At 41.9% G+C, this 26,814-nt stretch overlaps 1 protein-coding gene across 2 annotated transcripts in view; it reads left to right on the forward strand.

Moving 5' to 3' along the window:
- The first annotated feature begins 3,956 nt into the window (after positions 1-3,956).
- Positions 3,957-26,814, forward strand: part of BRD7 (bromodomain containing 7) — a 60,036-nt gene continuing 37,178 nt past the window's right edge. For both annotated transcript variants that reach the window (XM_064274070.1, XM_010596089.3), the window contains exons 1-4: positions 3,957-4,091; positions 4,509-4,717; positions 21,895-22,024; positions 26,454-26,511. In XM_064274070.1, coding sequence (XP_064130140.1) covers positions 4,043-4,091; positions 4,509-4,717; positions 21,895-22,024; positions 26,454-26,511 — 446 coding nt within the window. In that variant the 5' untranslated portion in view covers positions 3,957-4,042. The remainder of the gene's footprint in view (positions 4,092-4,508; positions 4,718-21,894; positions 22,025-26,453; positions 26,512-26,814) is intronic.

Below are 26,814 nucleotides of genomic sequence, written 5' to 3' on the forward strand. Positions count from 1 at the left end.
TGAATACAAGTGGTAAGGATCTTTGGGTGTCGCTTTGGAGTCTGCCTGCCACAATACAGTTCAATTCAACCAGTATTTTCTGGTGCCTCCTATACCAGGCACACTACTGGTGCTGGGATGACACAAGCGGATGAGTTGGGGTTCCTGCTTTCCAGGAACTTTTTCTGTAAGGTATTTTTCTGCTTCATGTTCTCACTCATTTTCACTGCTGTGAACACCTTGGGACCCATGTAGGGACTCTCTTAAGTGTGGAGGCAAATAACTAACCCCATGGGTGAATCTCAATTGATATTCCGTCAATTCCTGGAGTTTTATTTTTTGCCAGTGCCTTCACCTTGGACTTGTTACTTCAGTACCATCGGACCCTGATCATATGCTACCTCTTGAAATGGTTGTCAAGGATTTCATTTTACTTGGATCCACAATCAATGCCCACGGAAGCAGTAATTAAGAAATCAAAACGTGCATTCCATTAGGCAAATCTGCTGTGAAAGGCCTCTTTAAAGTGTTGAAAAACAAAGATGTCACCTTGAAGACTAAGGTGCACCTGACCCAAGCCACGGTATTTTCAACCACATCATATGCATGTGAAAGCTGGACAGTGAATAAGGAAGACCAAAGTAGAATTGACACCTTTGTAATTGTGGTGTTGGTGCAGACTATTGAATATACCATGAACTGCCAAAAGAACGAACAAATCTGTCTTGGAAGAAGTACAACCAGAATACTCCTTGGAAGCAAGGATGGCAAGACTACGTCTTACATACTGTGGACATGTTATCAGGAAGGATCAGTCCCTGGAGAAGGACATCATGCTTGGCAGAGTACAGGGTCAGCGGAAAAGAGGAAGACCCTCAACGAGATGGATTGACACAGTGGCTACAACAATAGACTCAAGCATAACGATTGTGATCATGGCACAGGGCCGGGCAGTGTTTTGTTCTGCAGTACATAGGGTCGCTATGAGTCAGAACCAACTCGACAGCACCTAACGACAAGAGCAGATAGTGTGAATGGGTCAATTAGACCCCTTTCCTCCACCACAGGTGGTCAGAAGAAGAGACAGAGAGAGCTGTGCGGAGCATTTGGACAGTAGCTGTCACCAAAGGATAGAAGTACGTAGCCAGGCCCTGTGCCATGTACTGTAGGTCCCAAGGGGAATGAGATGAGACTCTGCCCTCGGGAAGCACTCAGGGGACGGGAAGCGGACAGGTAAACACACAGCTTTACCCTGGAGAGAGGCATGCCAAAATGGAGGTCAGATCCACAGAGGGACTTGGCAGAGGAGTTCTCCTTAAAGCAAAAAGAATTAGTCAACGACTGAAAAGCTGAAACTAAGCTTTGTCCTATACTTAGGAGTGTTGGTGGCTTGATTTCAGAGCAATGGAGGTTGCCCTTCCCCAGCATAGCTCCTCTGCCCTCACTGCCACTTCTGCCTCACAGATACCCGAGAGGCTTGTTACGGGGAGGTAATAGACACAAAAGTTTAATCTCCAGGAAAAAGCAACTCCCTTCATTACAGCAACCTGATCTTCCCTGGCTAAGCATGGGGGTCTGGTGGGGGCTGCCAATCACAGATTCCACTCTTTTTGGCCACGGGGTGGACTTGGCACCCACACTAAATCAATGATACTATCCCACTGCTTTGTCCATGAAACATGTGACCCAAGCTAAACCAAGCCAAGGCAGTCAGAATCCTTCCCTGGGATTTTTCTGGGTGAAGCTAAGAGAGAAGAGACCCTTTTCCCAGTTGATCAGGAAACAACAAAGAAGAGACCCTAGAAGCACATGCCAGTTAGCATGTTTCCAGCCACGTTAAAAAAAATAGAATTAAAAAAGATGGAGTCCAACTTACAGAGAGAGACAAGACAAATAAAGACAGAGAAAGAGGGGATCTCAATCGTATCAAATTCCTGGTTCCCCTTTTCTCTCAGGCAAGCTTTATTCCTGCCGTTCCTGGGTATGTGAACCTTTTTATTTACTTTAAATAATCCAAATTATGTTTCTGCCACTTGGCAACAATTTAAAAAACTGCTGTCGAGTCGATTCCAACTCATAGTGACAACAGGATCCATATCACCATTGGAGTTCAAGCTAAAGTACCAAATCCTCCTGGGAGAGGTGATCTAGGGATCAAAATTCTTACTAAAGCATGAATGACTGATATCAGATCATTTCTTGAGAGTAGGCTGTGACTATGAGGTTATCTGAAAATATACAGGGCACTAAATGGCTAAAAGTAGAGTTTATTGAGACGTCTTTTACCCTGTTTAGAAGTTAAAAAGTCTTGTGATTCAGATTCAGAAAACCTGGACTTGAACTCTACCACTAACTGGCAACACACTTCACTTCTCTGGGCATCCATTTCCTCATCTTTAAAATGGGAATAAGAATGTTATCTGCTCTTCCTATCTTAGAAGGTTGTAGTAGAGAAAGTATGGACATGATTTCATTTCCCTGTAGTCAACACTGACCATCCCTATATTAAATACATCTTATCAGTGTATCTGAGTAAATGCTGATGAGCAGTAACGTGAATAACTCATCACCCCAGTAGGGCTCAGCATCTAATGATGTGAGTGAATGAAAGGGCTAAAAACAGGGTGAGGAGCAGATGTCCATCTACAAAGCAACATTGTCCAGACCCTTGTTGGGCGTAGATCCCACGCAATAGATATATTTTCTTTTGTTTTTTTTCTGAATTCTTTAATGTAATTATCCCCGAACCCACTGCCACTGAGTCAATTCTGACTTGGAGCAACCCCATAGGGTTTCCAAGGCTGTAAATCTCTATGGAAGCTGACTTTCTCCCCTGAGCTACTGGTGGTTTTGAAGGGCAGACCTTTTGGTTAGCAACCATTGCTTTAACTACCACACCACCAGGGAATTCCTAAATTTCATCTTTCTTTTCTTTTTTTCAATAATTTATTTTGTTGTTGAGAATATTCTTTTTTTCCAATTTAACATGCACATGAAAGAACCCAAATCGAGAGAAGTATAAAAGTAAAATAATCCACTCCACCTTCAATCCTAGTCACCCGAGATAACCACTGTTAATCAGTTCTTGGACGTCCATCCACAGCCTTTTAACCTAACATCAACATTTACTTCCACAAATGTTGTTGTTGTTATGTGCGTTCCAGTCGGTTCTGACTCATAGCGACCCTCCGTATGTCAGAAGGAAACACTGGCTGGTCCTTCTGCCATCCTCACAATCCTTGTTATGCTTGAGCCCATTGTTGAAGCCACTGTGTCAATCCATCTCATTGAGGGTCTTCCTCTTTTCCGCTGACCCTATTCTTACTAAATATACCCGCTCCATACTTTATTATTGTTGTTGTTGTTTAATAAGGCCTTTACATATCTGCACATAAGAAATTTTTTTAAGGTTAAAATCCTTCAGTTCCCAATATGTTGGGTTTGCCAGTTCAGGCCCCCCCGTACGGGATGCAAGAGTATTAAAAGGAAGAAATAGAAGTAAAGGAAAGTGAAAGAAAGGCAGGAATCAAGGAAGGAGGGAGGGTAATTTTTTAAAAAAAGAAAGGAAAAGACAGCAGGAAAAAAAAAGGTAGGAAACAGGAGGAGGGAGTGAGATGGTGATAGGAGGAGAGAAGGAAGACGGTGGTGCCCGGCACCAATACTCTTCATTTAGGGCGGTGAACCGGAGGCCGGCTCCAGCCCCGCCCCCTGTCAGGACTCCGCCCCCAGCCCAGACTCCGCCCCAGACCCACAGGCTGCAGCGCCACCTCCGGCCTCCAGGGGCCGCCACGCGCAGCCGGCCGCACCTTGCGCGCGCGGCAGGCCGTCTCTTCCGCCTCTGCGCCGGCCGCTCGCCGACCCGCAGCCGCTCTCAGGCCCCTGTGGGTCTCGCGCGCCGTCCTCCTGTGTAGCCTCGCGCCGCCCGGCGCACGCCGTCCCCCTGCCTCGCGGCGCAGGGTCTCGTGGGCCCCGCTCCCGCCCTCCGCTCGCCTGGTCCGGACCGGAAGCGGCGCCGCACGGCCTGGGCCTGGCGCGGGGGGCGGGTACCGGGGCCCGGGCGGACATGGGCAAGAAGCACAAGAAGCACAAGTCGGACAAACACCTCTACGAAGGTGAGGGGTGGGCGGGCCGGCGGGGCGGCGGGCCGTCGGCCGGCTCGGCGGGGTTTCCCTTCTTTCCGAATTACCCCTGGGCGCCCGAGGTGGACCGGGGCCGCTCCTCGCACGGACGGGCCTGGTCTGCGAAGGGGGTGCGGCCGGCCCGAGGCCGCGCAGACCCCAGACGGGGCGGGGTTCGAACTGGGGTCCGCCCGGTCCCGGGGGAGTCTCTCGTTGGGCGATGTGGGACTGCCGGGGGAGGTTCGGGGCGGGCGGCGCCCGCGGTCACTTGGCAGGTGTGCGTCTTTCAGCAGGTGCCTTGTAGGGCGCCCGCTGCGTCCTTTGCGCCACCTCCCTCCCTGCTCCCGGGTCGCCGTGCGTTGTGGATCCCCCGGCCAGCCCCTCTAATCGAGGCCGTTCCTTTCCCTTCAGAGTACGTAGAGAAGCCCCTGAAGTTGGTCCTCAAAGTGGGAGGCAGCGAGGTCACCGAACTCTCCACGGGCAGCTCGGGGCACGACTCAAGCCTCTTCGAAGACAAGAACGATCATGACAAACACAAGGACAGAAAGCGCAAAAAGAGAAAGAAAGGAGAGAAACAGGTTCCAGGGGAAGAAAAAGGGAGAAAACGGAGAAGAGTCAAGGTAAAGGATGTTGCGTTACTTCAGCTTGGCTGGTGGCGCCACTTTCTGAAGGGTCCATCCTGCAGCCCCCAACGTGGCTTTATTTTCTTTGTGCGCAGTGAGACACTGAAACACCTGTAAAATCTGCCCGGTTTGAGGAGGAACAAGGCAGGGTAGAAACGTGACTCATCTGTGAGTTTCAGCACATCTTTGTTTAATTACACTTTTAGGCAATTTGGACTCACATATCAGGTGAACACACACACCAGGTGAATAAGTGGCTAAGTCCTGATTTTCAGGAGCTGCTTCCAAGAATGCTTTTTCCGCTTAAAAAGCGTAGAGGTCATGCTCAGGAAGATTTCAGTGTTCCCAGGTTTGTCAAAAATAGTAATTTCAAAACTGAATGGGATCTATCAGAGTTTAAGTTTTGTTCTGAAGTAAATACTATAATGCTAAATATATAGTGAACAATTTTCATCTTTTAAAATAAAGTTTTAGTCTAAGGAAGAGAAGATTTGATCAGAGACCTTTCAGGGACATAACACCAATAATGAAAATTTTCTTAACCATTTGCATTTAATAAAAAAAAATAGGTAGGTGCCATTTTGGTTCACAGACTGGGCAAAATAATATAAATAAACTTTCTTTCCAAGGATGGTACATACATACCTGGACTCATCCTAGACTTCTGTATTCCTAAATTTAACCTCTCACTAAGTGACTTATTAGATCAGTTGTTTTATCTTGAAGGTAGATTTTCCACAGTTAGTCTTATAGTTTTTCTTACGTTAATATATACAACAGAAGTGAGTTATATGTGGTTAAACACATTGGTAAGTCACCAAGTCTTAGGAATTCTCTCTTTAGAATTTAAGTTATTCTTCCTTTCTTCCCCAGCTTTTTTGCGTTTGGCTAGACAATACACGTTTCCCTTTCTTTCCTAAATGGTAAAGGCCATAGATGCATATGAATTTTTAAAAAATTGAAACAGTAGAGAAGTGAACAAAATGAAAAAAGCATTTTTCTCACCAGTCCTTCACATAGTCTCCCTCTCCAGAGGTAACTAGTTTTCAATTAGTTAATTTTTGTTAGTTGTAAACTAATTCACAAACATCATTTTAAGTCACAGAGCAGTACAAGGCTTTTAATACAAAAGCTGTCTCCTGTTCCACCCTGGAGTTCCACTACAAACCTTTTGGCTTTTTCTTCTGATAACCTATCTCCATTTCTAAATATAGGTTTATATTGCTATTTTGTGATTAATCAGTTTTATTTATCTTCTACTGACATACAGAAGACTAGAATTTAAATTAGCATTTTTACACTGCTTCTTGTTGTTAGCTGCCGTCAAGTCGGCTCTGACTCATAGCCACCCTGTATACAACAGAACAAAACACTGCCTGGTCCTGCCCCATCATTAAAATTGTTGCCATGCTTGAGCCCGTTGTTGCAGCCACTCTCAATCCATCTTATTGAGGGTCTTCCTCTTTTTGCTGACCTACCAAGCATGATGTCTTTCTCCAGGGACTGGCCCTTCCTGGTGTCATGTCCAAAGTACATGAGATGAAGTCTCACCATCCTCACTTCTGAGGAGCATTCTGGCTGGACTTCCAACACAGATTTGTTCATTCTTCTGGAAGTCCGTGGTATAGTCCATATTCTCCACCAACACCATAATTCAAAGATGTCAGTTCTTCTTTGGTCTTCCTTATTCATTGTCCAGCTTTCTCATATATATGAGTCATTTGAAAATATGATGGCTTGAGTCAGGTGCACCGTAGTCCTCAAAGTGACATCTTTGCTTTTTAACACCTTGAAGAGGTTTTTTGCAGCAGATTTGCCCAGTGCAATGCTTAGTTTGATTTCTTGACTGCTGCTTCCATGGGCATTGATTGTGGATCCAAGTAAAACGAAATCCTTTACAATTTCAATCTTTTCTTCATTTATCGTATTGCTTATTGGTTCGATTGTTCAAATTTTTGTAGTATTTGATCTTCATCAGTAAGTGCTTCAAGTTCTCTTTGCTTTTAGCAAACAAGGTTGTGTCATCTGCATATGACAGGTTGTTAATGAGTCTTCCTCCAGTCCTCAGGCTGCCTTCTTCATATAGTCCAGTTTCTCGGATTACTTGCTCAGCATACAGATTGAACAGGTATGGTGAAAGAATACAACCCTGACTCACACTTTTCCTGATTTTAAACCATGCAGTATCTCCTTGCACTCTTTGAATGACTGCCTCTTGGTCTATGTACAGGTTCCACATGAGCACAATGAAGTGTTCTGGAATGCCCGTTCTTCTCAATGTTACCCGTAATTTGTTATGATCCACACAGTCAAATGCCTTTGCATAGTCAGTAAAACACAGGTAACAACTTTCTGGTATTCTCTGCTTTCAGCCAAGAACCGTGCATATCCCTTGTCCCTCGTCCTCTTCTGAATCCAACTTGAATTCCTGGCAGTTCCCTATCAGTGTACTGCTACAACTGTTTTTTAATTATCTTCAGCAAATTTTTACTTGCCTGTGATCTTAACGATATTATTTGATAATTTCCGCATTCTCTTGGATCACCTTCCTTTGGAATGGGCACAAATATTGATCTCTTCCTGTTGGTTAGCCACGTAGCTGTCTTCCAAATTTCTTGGCATAGACAAGTGAGTGCTTCCAGCATTGCATCTGTTTGTTAAAACGTCTCAATTTATTCTGTCAATTCCTGGATCCTTGTTTTTTGCCAGTGCCTTCAGTGCAGCTTGGACTTCTGTCATGGAGTGAATTATGTCCCCCCAAAAATGTGTGTTTCAACTTGGTTAGGCCATGATTCCCAGTATTGTGTGGTGGTTCTCCATTTTGTGATTGTAATTTTATGGTAAAGAGGGTTAGGGTAGGGTTGTAACACCACCCTTTCTCAGGTTACCTCCCTGATCCAATGTAAAGGGAGTTTCCGTGGAGTGTGGCCTGCACCACTTTTTAGCTCTTGAGAGGTAAAAGGAAACAGAAGCAAGCACAGAGTGATGAGCTCATACCACCAAGAAAGCAGCACCAGGGGCAGAGCACGTCCTTTGGACCTGGTGTCCGTGCGCTTCAGAAGCTCCTTGACCAGGGGAGGATTGATGACAAGGAATCTTCCTCCAGAGCGGACAGAGAAAGCCTTCCCCTGGAGCCAGCACCCTGAATTTGGACTTGTAACCTACTAGACTGTGAGAGAATAAATTTCTCTTTGTTAAAGCCATCCACTTGTGGTATTTCTGTTATAGCAGCACTAGGTGACTGAGACAACTACTTCCTTCAGTATCATCGATTCTTGATTTTATGCTACCTCCTGTAACAGTTGAACGTTGATCGTTTCTTTTTGGTACAGTGACTCAGTATTCCTTCCCATCTTCGTTTGGTGCCTCCTACCTTGTTCAGTATTTTGACCGTAGAATCTTAAGTATTGCAACTTGAGGCTTAAAATTTTTTCCTTCATTTCTTTCAGCTTGAGAAATGCGAGCTTGTCCTTTCCTTTTGGTTTTCTAACTCCACGTCTTTGCACATTTCATTATGATACTTTGTCTTCTCAAGCCATCCTTGAAATCTTCTGTTTAGTCCTTTTAGTTAATCATTTTTCTATTGGTTTAGTTACTCTATGTTTAAAAGTAAGTTTCAGAATCTCTTCTGACATTCATTTTGGTCTTTTCTGTCTTTTTAATGACCTTTTGCTTTCTTCATGTATGATGTCCTTGATATCATCCCACACAACTCATCTGGTCTTTAGTCATTAGTGTTAAATGCATCAAATCTGTTGCGATGGTGTCTAAATTCAGGTGGGATATACTCAGGGTCATACTTTGGCTCTTGTGGACCTGTTTTAATCTTCCTTCAGCTTCCACTTGGTCTTGCATGTGAGCAGTTGATGGTCTCTTCCACAGTCAGCCTCTGGCCTTGCTCTGAGTGATGATATTGAGCTTCTCCATTGTCTCTGCACAGATGTAGTCAGTTTGATTCCTGTGTATTCTATCCGGGGAGGTCCAAGTGTATAGTTGCTGTTTATATATATAGCCACCCCACTTGCTTTATTTAATATTTGAAAGTATGTGCAGCACACGTAAACATGCGTATACATATGCCCACACCTATACTTACACACCACATCCGTATATTCATATATAGCCTTACTGTATATATTTACACTGCTGCACACCCCCAGTTTCCCTACCTCCATTGTCCCACTGTAGATAAATCACAGTTGTTGCTTAAATCAGTAGGCAGTGTTGTAATTACTGTTCACAGTGGAGACAAGTACAGTGAACAAATACAGATCTGATCTTGGCCAGGGAGTTAAAGTTAATTGTTTTCATTTGTTTGGTTATCTGTTCTCACACAGATTTATAAAGCCCAGCTGAGTTCTGTTTTGCACAAGATTGAACACTTTTTTTTTTTTTAAGACAGCCATCTTGTGGCTCTCTGTCTCCTCCGCCTCTCTTCTGGACTAATTCTCTAGGTCTCCCGGGACTCTCCTTTGCCTACTTCCTGGATCTTATGTCTTCCCTTTTTTTAATTTACTCGCTTGTTCGTTATATACTCCCTTGTTTACGTGGGGTCTAAACTCTAGGAGCTTCCTAGAAAAGCATGCATCAGAGGTAGGTTTTTGTAAGTTCCAACATGCTTGAAAATCTTTATTCTACCCTTGTACCTCATTGATAGTTTGATTCAAAATGGAATTGTATCTTGAAAACTATTTTCTCTCAGAATTTTGAAGGTGTTGCTCTGTTGTCTTTTGGCTTCCAGATTCGCTGTTCAGAAGTCTGTTGCTATTCTCAGACCTTTGTATATGACCAGTACTTGCTCTCTTGAAGTTTGTAGGATCTTCAGTTGTCTTAGTTATCTAGTGCTGCTTTAACAGAAATACCACAAGTGGATGGCTTTAACAAATAGAAATTTATTTTCTCCCAGTTTAGGAGGCTAAAAATCTGAATTTAGGGCAGCAGCCCTAGGCGAAGGCTTTCTGTCTGTCAGCTCTGGGGGAAGATCCTTGTCTGTTCAGCTTTTTTCCTGGTTCCTTGGAGATCTCTATGTGGCTTAGCATCAGTCTTCTCCCATCTCTCCTTCTCTTGCTTACTTGTTTAATCTCTTATATCTCAAAAGAGATTGACTGAAAATATACCTTACGCTAATCCTGTGTCATTAACATAACAAAAACCCATTCCCAAATGGGGTTTTAACCACAGGCATGGAGGCTAGAGTTTATAACACATGTTTTGGGGGACACAATTCAGTGGAACCCTGGGGGCAGTGGTTAGGAGTTCAGGCTGCTAACCCGAAAGGTTGTGGCTCTAATCCACCGGCTGCTCCTTGGAAACCCTATGGGGATAGTTCTACTGTGTCCTGTAGGGTCTCTGTGAGTTGGAATCGACTTCACCGCAACGGGCTTTTAATTCAGTCGATATCAGTGCTTTTAACATTTCACAATGAATATGTGTGCCTTCAGTTTTGAGATGGCCGCTTGATAAATGTCTGTGATAAATTCCTTCCCTCTGTTTTTTCTTTTTTCTCTTTCTGGAACCCCCTGCCATTTAGATGTTGGGCTCCTGGCCTGATAGCATTTTCTTTCCTGTTTTCCCTCTCTTTGTTTTTTATGTTCTGCCTTCAAAGAGAATTTCTGAATTTTGTCTTCTTACTGGGTGGACTCTTCTATTAAGTTTTATTTCAGATCTCATCATTTTAATATCCGGGACCTCTTTCTTGTTTTTTAGTGGTCTTTTTTTGATAACATCCTATTCTTGTATTGATTGAAGTTTTGTTTATTTTGCTGTGTACATTTCTCCCAAGTTCTTCAATTTATTTGTTTGGTCTCGTTTATGTTAAAAGCATTCTTTGGTTGTCTCTTCATCCTTTGTAGTCTGTATTTAAACATGCGGCACAAAAAAGCTGAGTAAATGTTTTGTGCCTGGACAAACTTTGTCTGCTGATGGACTTTGCTGTAGGGTGACTGAATAGGACCCTGCTAATTTTGGTGGGGAACCCTCAGATGTCTGCACCTCACAGATGTTTCCACTAGGCTCTTTAGTTCCTCCAGAGAAAAACCCTTCCCTCCTGGGAGAAGATTTTTACCTAGCTGCAAGTATTTCTGGAGACTAGTGGGGATGAGGGAGGGGAGCTAAAGGTCTTACCATCCAGTTCTCTGCTTTCATTCCAGCTTCTCGGTCCCTTTTGACTGGTCTTTGGGTCTGGAGCCTCTCTGGTTCCTTATGTCCTCGTGTTCTGAGCTTTTCCAGGCTTCTAGGATTTGACTCACCTCATAGGTATCCCTCTTTTTAGGCAGAAGATACTTTGTCTCCTCTGTTCTGCAAACTCCTCCATCTGCCTTCTGCCTCCCAGGTTTGTTGATTTCTTTCATCCACTCTTGTCTCTTGTGTACTCTGCTCCTGCCATCGTCTTGTTTAACTAAAAGGTGAAGTGATCACTTTTAACCGCTTTTAGCTTTATTTCTGGTGTTTACCACCATACCACCAAATGATATACTCATGTTCTTCATTTCTTGTTTTGTCAATTATCTCAGTCTTTTTAATGACTGCGTAGTATTTGGTTATATGAATGTACTATTGTTACTGTAAACTACTGTTGAGTTGGCCCCCAAACTTCATTTTATTTAATATGAAATAAAAGCCTGGTGGTACAGTGGTTAAGAACATAACTACTGACCAAAAGGTTGGCAGTTTGAATCTACCAGCTGCTCATTGGAAACCCTATGGGGCTGTCCAATAGGGTCACTACAACGGCAGCAGATTTTGTTTGTTTTTTTACAAATAATGCTGCAGCATGCTTCATTGTATGCTAATCTTTGTACACTTTAAAAGGGTATCTTTAGGAGAGGTGCCTAGAAGTCTCCTCGGTGTTCCAGCCATTCTGCCGTCTCTTCACCGTGACTCTCATCATCATTAACCACTGTTATATTTTGATGCTCTTGCAAAATAAGATGCTTTTTCATCCTCGGTCTCATTTGGACATAAAACCCAGCAGAGAATGCCAAATAGGTAGATGGTTTTCGTTTTACCAAAGCTGAAGTAGAAACAGGTAAAAATGAATTTTCCCAGGATTCTTCTCCTCCAGGACTCAGGGCTAGGGACCATGGGCTATTTCCAGATTCTTGGGGTATCACTGGTTCTGTAGAGGATGTTTTGGCCGTCCCCTTTTTCCAGGCCAGACCTGGGATAGAGAGAGGGGCTTGTTTTTGCTAGTGCTGTCTAGAGAGGGAGAGTTCAGAAAGAGACTCCTCTCTGAGCTGTGTTCTGGATCTCCAGGGACTTTTAGAACAGCAGCTGCCTCTGGTTTCTTCTTGGGGGGGGGGGTCAGCTGTGTGACATCTGTTGGCCTGGGAAGGTCTGGGTTATGTATGGTTCTGAGGGCTGGTGACTGTCATCTCTCAGTTCTGTGCAGCAGTAAGGAGGAGGGGCATAAGGAAAGAATGCCCTTTCCCTTTTTAAATGTTTCCTAAAAGGCATTGGTTGCTTCTGCTTGTACTTAATTAGCCAGAAGTTAATCACATGGCCACCCTGGCAGCTAGGAAGGCTGAGAGATGACCCTCTTTTAGTTGGGATCAGGGACACAGTGAACCCTGCTAAAATCAGAAATCTTTTACTTAGATAAGAAGATAAAGTTTTGGGGAAGTACTCAGCAGTATCTGGCACACTTTAGCTGTTACCTCTATGATAACTTTCGCCAGCTCTCCAAGGCAGAATGAGAAACACTTTTCCCCGGACTCCCAGAACACTTAACTCAGACCTCTGGTAGAATGTACCAGGCCGTGAAGCTTGTTTATCCCTTTGCATCTGATTCCCCGGCCCAGCTCCAAGCTCGTGCAGGGCAGGAAGTATACCTTTAACATCCGAGCCTAATACAGAGTCTGGCATATTTAATAGGAGTCCTGTAAATATTTGTTGAATAAATAGCCCTCCTGTGAGGGGAGGTACACTACTTATATACCCTTAGTCAAAGTCCTTCTCTGGGAAGATCATCTCTAATTAAGAGGACCCCTCCAGGAGGTACATACGTGGAACAGCAGAGTGGGAAAGAAGTGGTGGGGCGTTTTGCCAAGCCAGATAGTAAACCCTGGCAGCCCTGAGATCCCAGGTGTGGCAGATGTTGTACCATACCAGTCAATGGATTGTGTTTTGACAGAATCCTCATTTTGCTTAACAGGATTATAGCCATTCATTTCTCCTTTCTTGTCATAAACTACCTCATATTCCGTAGCTTTCTTAGCTGCTCTTTGCCTCAGTTAACTCAGCAATTAAATGAGATACGAACAGTACCTGCCTCATAGAGTTATTTTTAAGAATTAAAAGAGTAAATATGCCTAAATAACTTTGAACAGTGTCTAGCATATAGTAGACGTTCAACTGTTAGTTCTTATGAGTATGTATCCTCCTTGGAAAGGAGCCCTGGAACCACAATGGTTAAGTGCTCAGCTGCTGACTGAAAGGTTAGCAGTTCGAATTCACAAGCCACTCTGCGGAACAAAGATGTGGCAGTCTGCTTCCCTAGAGGCTACAGCGTTGGAAACCCTACAAGGGTCCCAGTGAGTTGGAATCAACTTAACAGTAACGAGTTTTGTTTTTTTAAATCCTCCTTGGGACCTAGTATAGTGCTTTCATAACGTAGATGTTGATTGGAATCTATTATGCATGAATGATAGTTTTTAATTTCATTAAAAGGTTACTTGACCTCCATTTATAAATAATAGTAATGCTTTTGGTTTTTTAAAAATGACTACTGTCTTTGTCATTTTACTCTGGTAACATCCCTGGCAGTGGGACTGGCCTAACTTCTTTGAGCATCTAAACCTGGAGGTGACTTACAAAGCTGTGAAGACATAATTTGGGTTAGGACTGTGCTTTTCAGAAGAACAGGTTTGAATTTCAGTAAAGGAATTTAGATTTCTCACGTGAGCTATTTCAATGAAAAGCCTTCTCAGTAGGTCTTCTTAACACAGTCTCTACCTTCTTCAGTATTTTTAGATACTGTCATCTGATTAATATAACTAAGGCTCAAGGCTTATCATTCTTCCACTCAGAAACTTTGACTCCCCACCACCTGAATATTCAAGTTCTCACTCCCTAGTCTGCCAGCACAACTGCCTTTCAAATCCTATCCTGTACTCCCTGTTGTAGCTATCTAGTGCTGCTGTAACAGAAATACCACAAGCAGATGGCTTTAATAAACAAATTTTCTCACAGCTTAGGAGACTAGAAGTCCGAATTCAGACCACTGGCTCCAGGGGAAAGCTTTCTCTCTCCATCAGCTCTGGAGGAAGGTCCTTGTCTCTTCAGCTTCTGGTTCTTTGGAGGTCTCCACGTGTCTTGGCATCTGTCATCCCTGGGTTTAGGAGGTTGTCAGCACAGGGACCCCAGGTCCAAAGGATGCACTTTGCTCCCAGCTCTTCTTTCTTGGTTGTAGTGAGTTCTCTCACCTCTCTGCTGCTTCTCCTTTTATTTCTCGTGAGATAAAAAGTGTGACTCAGCAAGGGTAGTGCCTTGAATAAGGCTGTGAGCACAAAATGGAGGATAATTAACATCAGATCACAAAATGGAGGACAACCACACAGTCCTGGGAATCATGGCCTAGTCAGGTTGACACATTTTGGGGGCATACAGTTCAATCCTTGTCATTCCCCTTCGTGTCTCCTGTGCTTAAAATGAGAACAACTTAATGTCACCTGTGCACGCCCTCACGCTTACTCAACTCCCTGCCCTTGTTCTTAACCCTGTACTTGGTATATAAACTTCCTCCCCTCAAACCTGTGCAGTGGCTGTGCCATAGCATTCTGTGCAGGGGTCAGCTCCTAAAGTCAGCACGTAAGTAAAAATCAGGTTGTCACATCACCTTTGAAAATACGTGAAGTAGCCCATAAAATACAATATTTAGAGTCTGTGTACATATGGACCTTTATGCTGAAATAAAATTGTACAATATGAAGAGTTATTTTTTGGAAACCCTGGTGGTGTAGTGGGTAAGTGCTATGCCTGCTAACCAAAAGTTCGGCAGTTCGAATCTACCAGGCAGTCCTTGGAAACTCTATGGGGCAGTTCTGCTCTGTCCTGTCGGGTCGCTATGAGTCAGAATTGACTCGACGGCAGTGGGTTTGGTTTTGGTTTGGTATACATATGGTCTCTTACGCTAGCATATAATTGTACAATTATGAAGAGTATTTTTTACCATACTACTATAAGGAGCTCTGGGGGTGCAGTGGTTAAGAGCTGTGGTGAGCTATGGCTGCTTACCAGAAAGGTTGGCAGTTCGAATCCACCAGCCGCTCCTTGGAAACCCTATGAGGCAGTTCTGCTCTGTCCTGTAGGGTTGCTATGAGTCAGAACTGACTCGACAGCACCTAACAACAACAACTATAATGGGGTTGTTTCCCTCAGAGCATATAGTTGACCCCATCTTAATTGAACACAGTGTAACATCACTGCAGTCTGATTTCTAAAGTCCAGTTCAAATGCTACTTTCCAAGCAAAGTCTCCTGTGATTCTCCCCAGCTCCAAGAAATCTCAGGACCCTCAGAGCTAGAACTTTGCCTCTTAACTTTATTCTTCTATACACTATGCAGAGAGTGGAGATTTGGTATCCATTTTAACATCTCTGTTAGACTACAGACTCCTTAAGGGCAGGATTTGAGTTCCTGTTCTGGAACTCTGTGACCTCAGGCAAGTTACTTAACCTTAGTTTTCTCATCTAGAAAGTGGAGATGGTAATACCAGTTTCATAGGATCATGGTAAGAAGTGAGCTAACATATATGAAGCACTTAGCACAGAACCTAGCATGTAATAATGTGCTTGATAAGTAGCAATTATTATTTGTAAAATATATATGTAGTTTTGTAATGATCGTAATGGAGGTATATGTTTGTGTTATTTCACTTAAAATTATTTTATAAACACTTCTCTAATTCTTACAGACCATCATTTTATCAACTTAATGGCCTATACAGAATTTCACCTGTTGCACCATAGTTTTACTTAATTGTCCTCTCGTGCATATTACTAGATCAAATAGTATGAGCGTTTTTTTATGAGCTCTGTTATCTTTTGTGTTATGTGGGAATGGATAACTTGAAAACATAAGGCTCAATCTTTAGAAAAGGGCAGTATCCCATAACAAGAGTTAGGCCAGCACCCAAATTTCTTGCCAGCTGGTTTGCATCCGAATGTTTAAGAAAAAATAACTAAACCAACGCACTTTCATAGGAGTGGTCTCCAGATTGTGGTCTGGTTGAAGCCAAGGCACTTCGTACCTTGATGCTCTGTTGGTATTATATACCGTTGCTCTACAGAGAAGAACACCGTTGATGTACCTGCTGGGGCGTTTTTGACTAGTATGGTCCGGGCCTTCCTACGCAAAACAAGATAATCATTTAATGAAGACAACCTTTTAAAAAGTTAGAACTTTGGGGGAATTGTTTTGGGTTTTTTGTTTGTCTGTTTTTGTATAATGGTTTTTCTGCATGGCTTTTGATTTACAGTAAATCCTCTCACAATTACTTGGATACCTTCTGCTCCTCCAGGCTGTCCCTTTATACATAAGGAACATATCAGTAAGGTATATAAAACAAATTTAAAACAAAAAAAACATACTAGTTACACACTCTCCAAAGTAGTCTCCTTTTGGAGAGTATGTACACTTAGTCAAAGATTTTTTAATATTTTTGAAGATTCTTTGTACACACTTGAAATCAAGAAGTGTATCGAAGAGGTATGTCTTTGGCAGTATATTTGATTTTGGAAATAGCCAAAAGTTATATAGCACCAAGCCAGTTGCGAATAAAGCCATGTGATTCAACCTAGGGCTAAAATGAAGTGTTAACTTCAAAGTAATAAAACTGATTTTTTTAGGTGAATTTAGTCAGCTGTTAATAGGAACTTCTGAAATTGTTTACATGTCGAAAGCATTATTATACATACCTAGCCTCCAAAAGTAGCCAGTCTAAAGGACAGTACTTAACTACTAACAGCAACAACACAGAACTTCAGCTGTTAATCCATATGCTCTCGTGCTGTGTCGTGTAATTCCTTAATTCTCAGCAGCCATAATATGCTAGGCATTGTTGAGCTGGGGGTACAGAAGTGAGTAAGACATGGGCCCCTGCCTATAAGGAATTCCAGCGAAAGAGACAACTGTGTCTGTAATACAGTGCAATGAGTGTTTTAATATTAATAGGGTGAGCAAGGACTTGCTTCAAAAGTATTATTCATAAGTTAATAAAGTAACTTGCCATCAAGTCATAGATAAATTTCAGCAAACTAGAATCTGGTCTGAAAAAGTACAGTGCATCTGAAGTTACGGAAGTAGCCAGTGTTCCTTCGTCCTGCCTCAGACCGTCATGCACACGGGGTACTTCTCTACCTGGAATGCTGTTCCCACCCACACTCCCAACCTGGCTAAATGCTCTAGCCTTCAGATCTCAGCCTAGATGTTCTTTCCCCACAGAAGTCCTCCCTCACTTCTCCAGCCTAAGTTAGATTCCCCTAACAGTTACTCCGTCCTCAAAAACTGTTTTGTTTTTTTGTTTAACGTCTGTCTCTGCTGTTACGCTGCACTATGAGCTTTATAAGGGCAGGGCCCTTCATGTTTTATTCAGCACTGTACATCTGCATGGGGCCCTGGTGGTGCAGTGCTTAAGAGCTCGGCTGCTAACCGAGCAGTTTGAATCTACCAGCTGCTCCATGGAAACCCTGTGGGGCAGTTCTACTCTGTCCTGTAGGGTCGTTGTGAGTCAGAATCAACTCGACGGCTTTGAGTTTGATTTGGTTTTGGTATGCATCCACACAGTGAGCCTTATTTATTCATTAATTGCCTGAATTGGTGAGTGCCTACTGTGTGCTAGATACTGCGCTGAAATTTCGCATGCACTGGCTTATTTAATCCTCAAGATAATCATCTGACGTATGTATTATGGTCTCTTTTAGACTCCACAGAATTATATAACTTATCCACGATCCACAGTCTCATAGCTAGTAAGTGGCAGAACCAGAATTGGAACTCATTTTACAAACTGACTTTCAGCCCTTCTCGGCTGCCTGGAGTTAAGTGGCACTAGTATTTTTGTTCGGTTTTCTGTATGGAACTAGCAAAGTACAGTATTAGCCAGAACTCAGTTAACTTGTGGTTTTGCATATGTGTATTAGTAAATGACATTTACAGTAGAATTCTATAGTATATTCTAAATCATAAAAAAGAAAAAGGTTGGAATCAGAATTTTAGGTGGAGAGAGAACCCGATATCAAAGCCTGTTGTTTTCTAGATGAGAAACCAAGACTGAAACCATGGCATAGCTTGTGAACAACAACCCAGGGCTCCTGCTTCCCGGCCTGGCAGTAACATGTTAGAACATCTCTGTTCAGTCTAGGGCAGTTTCTAATTATGTTTGTATATTCCCTTTCTCTCTTGGACTCCCTAGACCAGAAGACTATGCAGGTATCCCCCGCTTTTCGGAAGTTTGTTTTATGTTACTTTTGTTTTTGTAAAAGACCTACATTGGTACCTGTTTTTGCTAACCAAAAGAAATCCAAAGAGGATTTTTGTGTTCAGCCTTAGTTTTGCAGCAGGCTGTTAGTGTGCGCCTCGAGCAGCAAGAGTGAAACTACACTGTACATACATTATTTCTACTTTGTACAGGCTGTGTATTATATCATTCCTGCTTTTAATATGTGTTTATGTTGTTTTAGGTTTTAGGTGTTATTTGGTATGATTTGGTAGGTGATTTTTTGGGTTTGGGAACGCTCAAAATTTTTTCCCAAAAGACGTGATGGTAATTGCTTACTCACTTTACACCATTTCAGCTGACGAAAGGTTTCATAGGAATGCTCTTGTTTTGGATAGCGGGAAAAACCTGTCTTCTTTTGCCGTATTAAATAATGAAGTGGCTACTCTAGACCAAGCTAACTAGGGAAGGTTAACTAGGTAGGAGTATGTCTTAGTTGTCTAGTGCTGCTATAACAGAAATACCACAAGTGGGTGGCTTTAACAAACAGAAATATATTTTCTCATAGTTCAGGAGGCTAGAAGTCTGAATTGAGGGGGCCAGCTCTAGGGGAAGGTTTTCTTTCTCCAGCTCTATGGGAAGGTCCTTGTCTCTTTTCAGCTTCTGTTCCTTGGCGATCATGTGGCATGGTATCTGTCTTCCTCCAGCTCTGCTCTTTTTGCTGTTTGCTTTATCGGCTTTTATATCTCAAAATATTGACTTAAGACACACCCTGCACTAACACTGTCTGATTAACCTAACAAGGAAAACCCATTTGCAGTTAACCACAGATACGGGGGTTAGGGTTCAATCCATAACATGGTAGTTGAGAGACACACTACCTTCCGTTGATACTTTTGACCTTTTCTATTTTATGACCTCATTTGACCTTTTCAGTGACTGTCTAAAATCAACAGTTAAATCCCCATTTTGCAGTTTTTTGTTTTTTTTTTTAAAGAACCCTGGTGAGAGTAAACAAGTTGCCTGAGGTTACAGAATGTGTTATGGGAGAGGCTGGAGCTAGAATTTGAGGCTCTAGACCAAGGGCTGGCAAACTATGGCCAGCGCCATCTGTTTTTATAAATAGAGTTCGTTGGAACACAGCCACACCCGTTCATTCATTTACGTATTGTCTGTAGCTGCTTTCACACTACAGCAGAAAGGTTAGTAGCTGTGATGTGGGCCGCAAAACCTAAAATACTTACTTTCTGGCCTTTTACAAATGAAGATTGCTAACCCCTGCTCCGGGGGTTCTGGCACTGGCACTGGGGCCCTAATTCTTTCCACTTGGGAGAAGTCCTTACTGCCTTTTCAAGCTGTCCTGTCTTCACGTTTCACATTTCATAGGAAGAGATCTATATCTCCGGGGTCTTTTCCCATAGAACAGATGTTCTAAGCCCGCCAGCCTACAAGATTCATGTCAGTTTTCCTGGGCAAAAGATACAAAATTTTCCAAAGTTAGAATTACTGCTACAGAGTGTGTCGTGAGGAGTGAAAAATAGACTCCAGCCAACCTACAGTAACAGTACAGAACCAAGTGCACACTGAGTACAGTTCATAACATTGTTTTCTGGAGCTTTTAAACCAATCGTATATATTTTTAATAGGTGCTTTGGACTCTGAGAATAAAGTGCATGAAGGTCCATATCAGTCATTCTCAAAGCGTGATCCCTGGACCAAGCAGCAGCACCAACATGACTTGCAAACTTGTTAGAAATGCTAATTTTCAGGCTCCACCCCATCATTAATTCTGGGGGCGGGGCCCAGCCGTCAGTGTTTTACAAGGCCTTCAGGTGATTCTGACACACTCTACAGCTTGAGAACCATGATGGGACCTGAGAAATTGCACTTCTAACAAATTCTAAGAGAATGCTGGACTGGGGACCACGCTTTCAGAACTACTGCTTTATGTACTAGAACAAGAAACTAGGACGTAGGCCAAGAAAATCATTTTTTGAGTTGGTAAGATCCTATTGAGGCTCTTAAAACTCAGGTAGTTTGACTCTCAAAAGCTTAAAACGGACATTTTTGGCCAATTTTACTTTTTCCAATCTTAAACACTGTAGTATCCCCTTGTTCTGTTGGAATAGCTGCTTCTTGATCCATATACACATTCCGCATGAGCACAATTGCTAATTCTCTCCTGTCTGCAAAGTATGAGAGTCCTAGCTCTCCAAATTTTTATCAAAACTTGGGATCTGTAGACATTTGAATTTTTGCCAATTAGATGTGAAATGCCTTATAATTTTTGAATTTTATAATTCCCAGGGCTTTAGGGAGCTTGAGCAACTTTTTGTGTTTCTTAACATTCAGGTTCTTTTTCTGTGAGCCACCTGTGATAGCCTTTACCCTATTTTATGTTGGGTAATCTGTCTTGACATGTTTTTATAGATGCTCTTTTGTAATCTCTGCTAACACTTTATGAAGCATTTGTGTTTCAAGTACTTTATCTCAGGTATTACTAGCATTTTAGCTTTGTGTTTTGTTGTTTTGGGTTTTTTTCTTTGAGGTACCAAAGTTTATAATTTTAATGGTGGATTTATCAGATTGTTTCTTTATGATTTATTCTTTTTGTTCCTTATTTAAGAAAACCCCTACTCTTGGATCATGAAGATTCTCCACTTTTGTTGAAGTATAAAGCTCCGCTTTGTGCGTAGAAGTCTTTAATATAGCTCTGGAATTTATTTTTCTATATGATATTATGTGCAGATATAATTCTGTTTTCTTTTTCCATGTAATTAGTGGAAACCCTGGTGGCATAGTGGTTAAGTGCTATGGCTGCTAACCAAAGGGTTGGCTGTTCAGATCTGCCAGGTGCTCCTTGGAAACTCTGTGGGGCAGTTCTGTTCTGTCCTGTAGGGTCGCTGTGAGTCGGAATCGACTCGACGGCACTGGGTTTGGTTTTTTGGGTTTGGATGTAGTTAGCCATTTTTGCCCCAGCATCACCCTTTTTTCGTTGATTTCTAATGGCTTCTTTGTGATATTCTGAGACTTTTATGTGTACTGGTTTGTTTCTGAGTTCTCTACTTTGTTCTTTTGGTCTGTTTATCTGTCCTTTTGTCTGATCCACATTGTCTTTATTATTATTCCTTTATACAGATGCTTAATACCTGGTAAGACAAATTATCCTAGTAAGACCTTTTTAAAACTGTTCTAACTGTTCCCTTCAAGATAAAGTATACAATCACCTTGTCAAAGTCCATGAAAAATCCTGTTTTACAGTTTTGATTAGTATTATATTAAGTTTATAGGTTAATTTGGAGAGAATTGACTGTCTTTCAGTTCATAAACATGGTGTATCTATTCTTCAGTCAGGTCTTCTAGTAGGACCTTCAATAATGCTTTATAATTTTTCCCATAAAGGTCTTAGACATCTTTTGTTAGGTTTATTCCTGGGTATATTATATTGTATATAGCTAATATGTGCATTCTAATAATGTGTGTATGTGTATAAATATACAGAATACTTGTGAATAGTAACTAGTTATTTCTGGCATATAGGAATTTATTTTTTTTATGAACATGTTATTCTCTCCTTTTCCAGTAGATGGCAGTAAAATATACTAAGATTTCATTATTAAGATTCCCCCCCCCCCCGCCCCAGTGGTATCTTATTTTTTCTTCTGAAATTAAAATGATTTGCACATTTATAGATACCGGTTCTGAAATATTTCTAAGTTATCTCTCTTTGTTCCATTTAGGAGGATAAAAGGAAGCGAGATCGAGACCGTGTAGAGAATGACGCAGAAAACGACCTCCAACATCAGGACCCTGTAAGACTAGACTTGCCTCCTGAGAAGCCTCTCACAAGTTCTTTAGCCAAACAAGAAGGTTGGAATAACTTTGAATTAACTGCACTAAATGAGGAAGCTGAAAATGTTTTAACGGTCATATCCAGGAAAAGTGACTGAGTTTTAGCTTCTAAGTTAAAGAGTGTTGTTTGTTGTTCTTAGGTGCCATCAAGTCAGTTTTGACTTACAGCGAGCCTGTGTACAACAGAACGAAACACTGCCCAGTCCCGAACCATCCTAACAGTCATTGCCATTCTTAAGCCCATTGTTGCAACCACTTTGTCACTCCATCTGTTGATCTTCCTTTTCTTCACTGACCCTCTCCTTTACCAGGCATGATGTCCTCCTTCTCCAGGGACTGGTCCTTCCTGATAACATGTCCAGAGTCCGTGAGACAAAATCGTGCCATCCTTGCTTCTAAGGAACGTTCTGGCTGTACTTTTTCTAGGACAGATTTGTTTGTTCCTCTGGTGGTCCTTGGTTTAGTCATTTTTCTTCGTGAACACTATAATGTATAGCATCAGCACTCCTTTGGTCTTCCTTATTCGTTGTCTAGCTTTCACGTGCATATGAGGCAGTTGAAAATACCATGCCTTGCGTCAGGTGTACCTTAGTCCTCAAAGTGGCATCTTTGCTCTTTAACACTTTAAAGAGGTCTTTTGCAGCAGATTTGCCCAATGCGATATGTCATTTGATTTCTTGGCTGCTGCTTCCGTGAGCATTGATTGTGGATCTAAGTAAAATGAAATCCTTGACAACTTGAGTATTTTCTCCATTTATCCTGATGTTGCTTATTGGTCCAGTGAGGATTTTTGTTTTCTAAATATGTTGAGGTATAACCCATACTGAAGGCTGTGGTTTTGATCTTCATCAGTAAGTGCTTCAAGTCCTCTTCTGTTTCAGCAAGCAAGGCTGTGTCATCTGCATAACACAGGTTGTTAATGAGTCTTCTTTCCTGATGCCAAGTTCTTCCTCATATAGCCCAGCCTCAGATTATTTGCTCAGCATATAGATTGAATAAGTATAGTAAAGGTGTACCCCTTTCCTGATTTTGAACCACACAATTTCCCCCTGTTCTGTTCAAACAACTGCCTATTGGTCCATGTACAGGTTTCACGTGAGCACAATTAAATATTCTGAAATTCTCATTCTTCTCAGTGTTGTCCATAATTTGTTAGGATCCACACAGTTGAATGGCTTTGTACAGCCAGTAAAATACAGGTAAACATCTTTCTGGTATTCTCTGCTTTCAGCCAAGATCCATCTAACACCAGCAGTGATATTCCTCGTTCTGAATCCAGCTTGAATTTTGTACAGTTAGTGTTGATGTACTGCTGCAACTATTCTCGCATTATCTTCAGCAAAATTTTATTTATGATATTAATGATATTGTTTGATAATGTCCACATTCTGTTGGATCACTTTTCTTTGGAATGAGCACAAATACGGATCTCTTACAGTCGGCCAGGTAGCTGTCTTCCACATTTCTTAGCATAGACAACACCTCCAGCACCGCATCCATTTGTTGAAACATCTGTATTGGTATTCCATCAATTCCTGCAGTCTTGTTTTTCGCTGATGCCTTCAGTGTAGCTTGGACTTCTTCCTTCATTACCATTGGTTCTTGATCATGTGCTACCTCATGAAATGGTTGAACGTCGACCAGTTCTTTCTGGTATAGTGACTGTGTATTTGCTGCATCTCGTTTTGATCCTTCCTGTGTTCAGTATTTTGCCCATAGACTCCTTCAGTATTGCAGCTCAAGGCTGGAATTTTTCCTTCAGTTTTTTCAGCATATGCCGAGTGTGTTCTTCCCTTAACTCCAGGTCATTGCACTTTCCATTATAATACTTTACTTTGTGTTCTCAAGCTGCCCTTTGAAATCTTTTGTTCAGCTCTTTTACCTCATCCTTTCTTCCATTAGGTTTGGCTACACTGTGTTCGAGAATAAGCATCAGAGTCTCGTCGGACATCCATTTTGGTCTTTTCCTTCTTTCTTGTCTTTTTAATGAACCTTTGCTTCTTTCATACAGCGATATTTTTTATGTCATTTCACCACTCGTCTGGTCTTCAGTCATTAGGGTTCAGCGCATCAAATCTGTTCCTGAGATGGTCTCTAAATTCAGGTGGGATATACGGCAAGGTCACACTGGCCCTCATGGACTTGTTTTAATGTTCTCTGGCTTCAGCTTGAACTTGTGTGTGAGCAGTTGATGGTCTGTTCCGCAGTCAGCCGCTGGCCTTGTTCTGAGTGATGATATTGAGCTCCTCCGGCGTGTCTTTACGCAGATGTAGTTGATTTGATTCCTGTGTATTCCATCTGCCGAGGTCCACATATACAGTCACCATTTATGTTGTTGAAAAAGGTACTTGCAATGAATAAGTCGTTGGTCTTGCAAAATTCTATCATGTGATCTTCAGTGTCATTTCTATCACCAAGGCCTTATTTTCCAACTACTGATCCTTCGTTTCCAGCTTTTGCATTCCAATCCCCAGTAATTTATCAGTGCACCTTGATGGTGTGTTTGATTAGTTTCAGACTGCAGAAGTTGGTAAAAATCTTCTATTCCTTTATCTTTGACATTAGTGGTTGGTGCATAAATTTGAATAATAGGCAAATTAACTGGTCGTCTTTGTAGATGTACGGATATTATCCTGTCACTGAGAGTACTGTACCTCAGGACGGACCTTGAAATGTTCTTTCTGATGCTGAATGTGACATATTCCTCTTCAATTTGTTATTTCTGGCATAGTAGACCATATGATTGTCAGATTCAAAATGGCCAGTACCAGTCCATCTCAGCTCACTAGGATGGAGCCCTGGTGGTGTGATGGTGGTGCGTTGTTAACCAAGAGGCCGGCAGTTCGAATCTACCAGCTGTTCCTCTGATACCATACAGGGCAGTTCTACTCTGTCCTGTATAGTCACTATGAGTCAGAATCGACTTGACAGCAGTGGGTTTAAAGCGTAGGATATTGATCTTTATGCATTTCATTTCATTTTTGACTACTTCCAGTTTTCTTAGATTTATGCTTCATTCCACGTTCTGATTTATTAATGATAGTTGCAGCTGTTTGGTCTCATTTTGAGTCGTGTCACATAAGCAAATGAAGGCCCCAGAAGCTTTACTCTATCCCTGGACTGTACTTTGAGGAGGCAGCTCTTCCCCAGTTGTATTTTATGTGCCTTCCAAACTGAGGGGCTCATCTTCCAGTACTGTATCAGACACTGTCCTGCTGCTATTCATAAGATTTTCACTGGCCAGTTTTCTTAGAAGTAGTCCACCAGGTCCTTCTTTCTAGTCTCTCTTGGTCTGAAAACGCTGCTTAAACTTGTCCATCATGGGTGACCCTGCTGCTATTTCAAATACCCCGGCATAGCTTCCATCTTCACAGCAGCACACAAGCCACAACAGTATAGCAAACTGACAGACAAGTGGTGGAAGTTACAGTGTAGAAGCTTTTAACTGGTGTTTTTTTATTTTGCTTAGTTTTTTCTTTTTTTTTTCTTATCTCACTGCGTAAGAAATGGCAATTAGCTTCAATTTTGAATTGATCTCCTCAAACTTCAGCATAGCGAAAATAAATGAAATTTCCTTTTCTACCTGTCAGGTGCTTTCGAGTCGGTTCTGAGTCATAGCAACCCTCTGTACAACAGAATGAAACACTGCCCAATCCTGTACCATCCTCAGAGTCATTGCTGTTTGAGCCCATTGTTGCAGCCACTGTGTTAATTCATCTCGTTGAGGGTCTCCCTCTTTTTCGCTGACCCTCTCCTTTACCAAGCAGGATGTCCTTCTCTGGGGACTGGTCCTTCCTGATAATGTGTCCAAAGTACGTGAGACGAAGTCTTGCTATCCTGATTTCTAAGGAGCATCCTAGCAGTACTTCTTCCAAGATAGATTTGTTTGTTCTCCTGGCAGTCCATCGTATATTCAGTATTCTTCACCAACACTATTATTCAGAGGCATCAAATCTTCTTCTGTCTTCCTTATTCATTGTCCAGCTTTTAAATGCATATGAGGCAGTTGAAAATACCATGGCTTCAGTCGGGTGCACCTTAGTCCTCAAAGTGACATCTTTGCTTTTCAATGCTTTAAAGAGGTTTTTTGCAGCAGATTTGCCCAATGCAGTATGTCATTTGATTTTTTGACTGCTGCTTCATGGGCTTGATTGTGAATCCAAGTAGAATGAAGTCCTTGACAACTTCGGTATTTTCCGTTTGTCATGAGGTTGCTTATTGGTCCACTTGTGAGGATTTTTGTTTTCTTTGTGTTGAGGTGTAATCCATACTGAAGGCTGTAGTCTTTGATCTTCATCAGTACATGCTTCAAGTCCTCTTGGCAGTTCTGTACAAGATGTTTAATAATGAATATTAGAGAAACCATATAGAAAGAAAACAAGCTAAATGTAAAACTCTCTAGAATCTTCCTTTTAAAAACACTCTTTTTGTTTCTGTTTTTCTTTAGAAGTAGAACAGACACCCCTTCAAGAAGCTTTGAATCAACTGATGAGACAATTGCAGAGGTAAATGTTTTTTCCAACTTTTTCGTAACATGGAAATTGAAATGGTAAAATGTATAGGATCCAAACCCACTTCCCCTTTTTTGACTACTTAAAGCCACATTTTGTGGCCTAGATCCAAATGTACTTCATTTTAAAATGGATGATAAATATTTTGTCTGGCAGTAGAAGTACTTCAAGAGGCTGACTTTTGGATGTTCTTATTTGCCTTGTTTTAACTGGCAACTTGAATGCTATTACGTAATACTCTTAATGGCAACTTTCTTTTTTATCTTAAGTACTTTCTGAAGTTAAAGCTTTAAACAT

The sequence above is a fragment of the Loxodonta africana genome, chromosome 21 (assembly GCF_030014295.1).
Source record: "Loxodonta africana isolate mLoxAfr1 chromosome 21, mLoxAfr1.hap2, whole genome shotgun sequence".
Taxonomy (NCBI): Eukaryota; Metazoa; Chordata; class Mammalia; order Proboscidea; family Elephantidae; genus Loxodonta; species Loxodonta africana.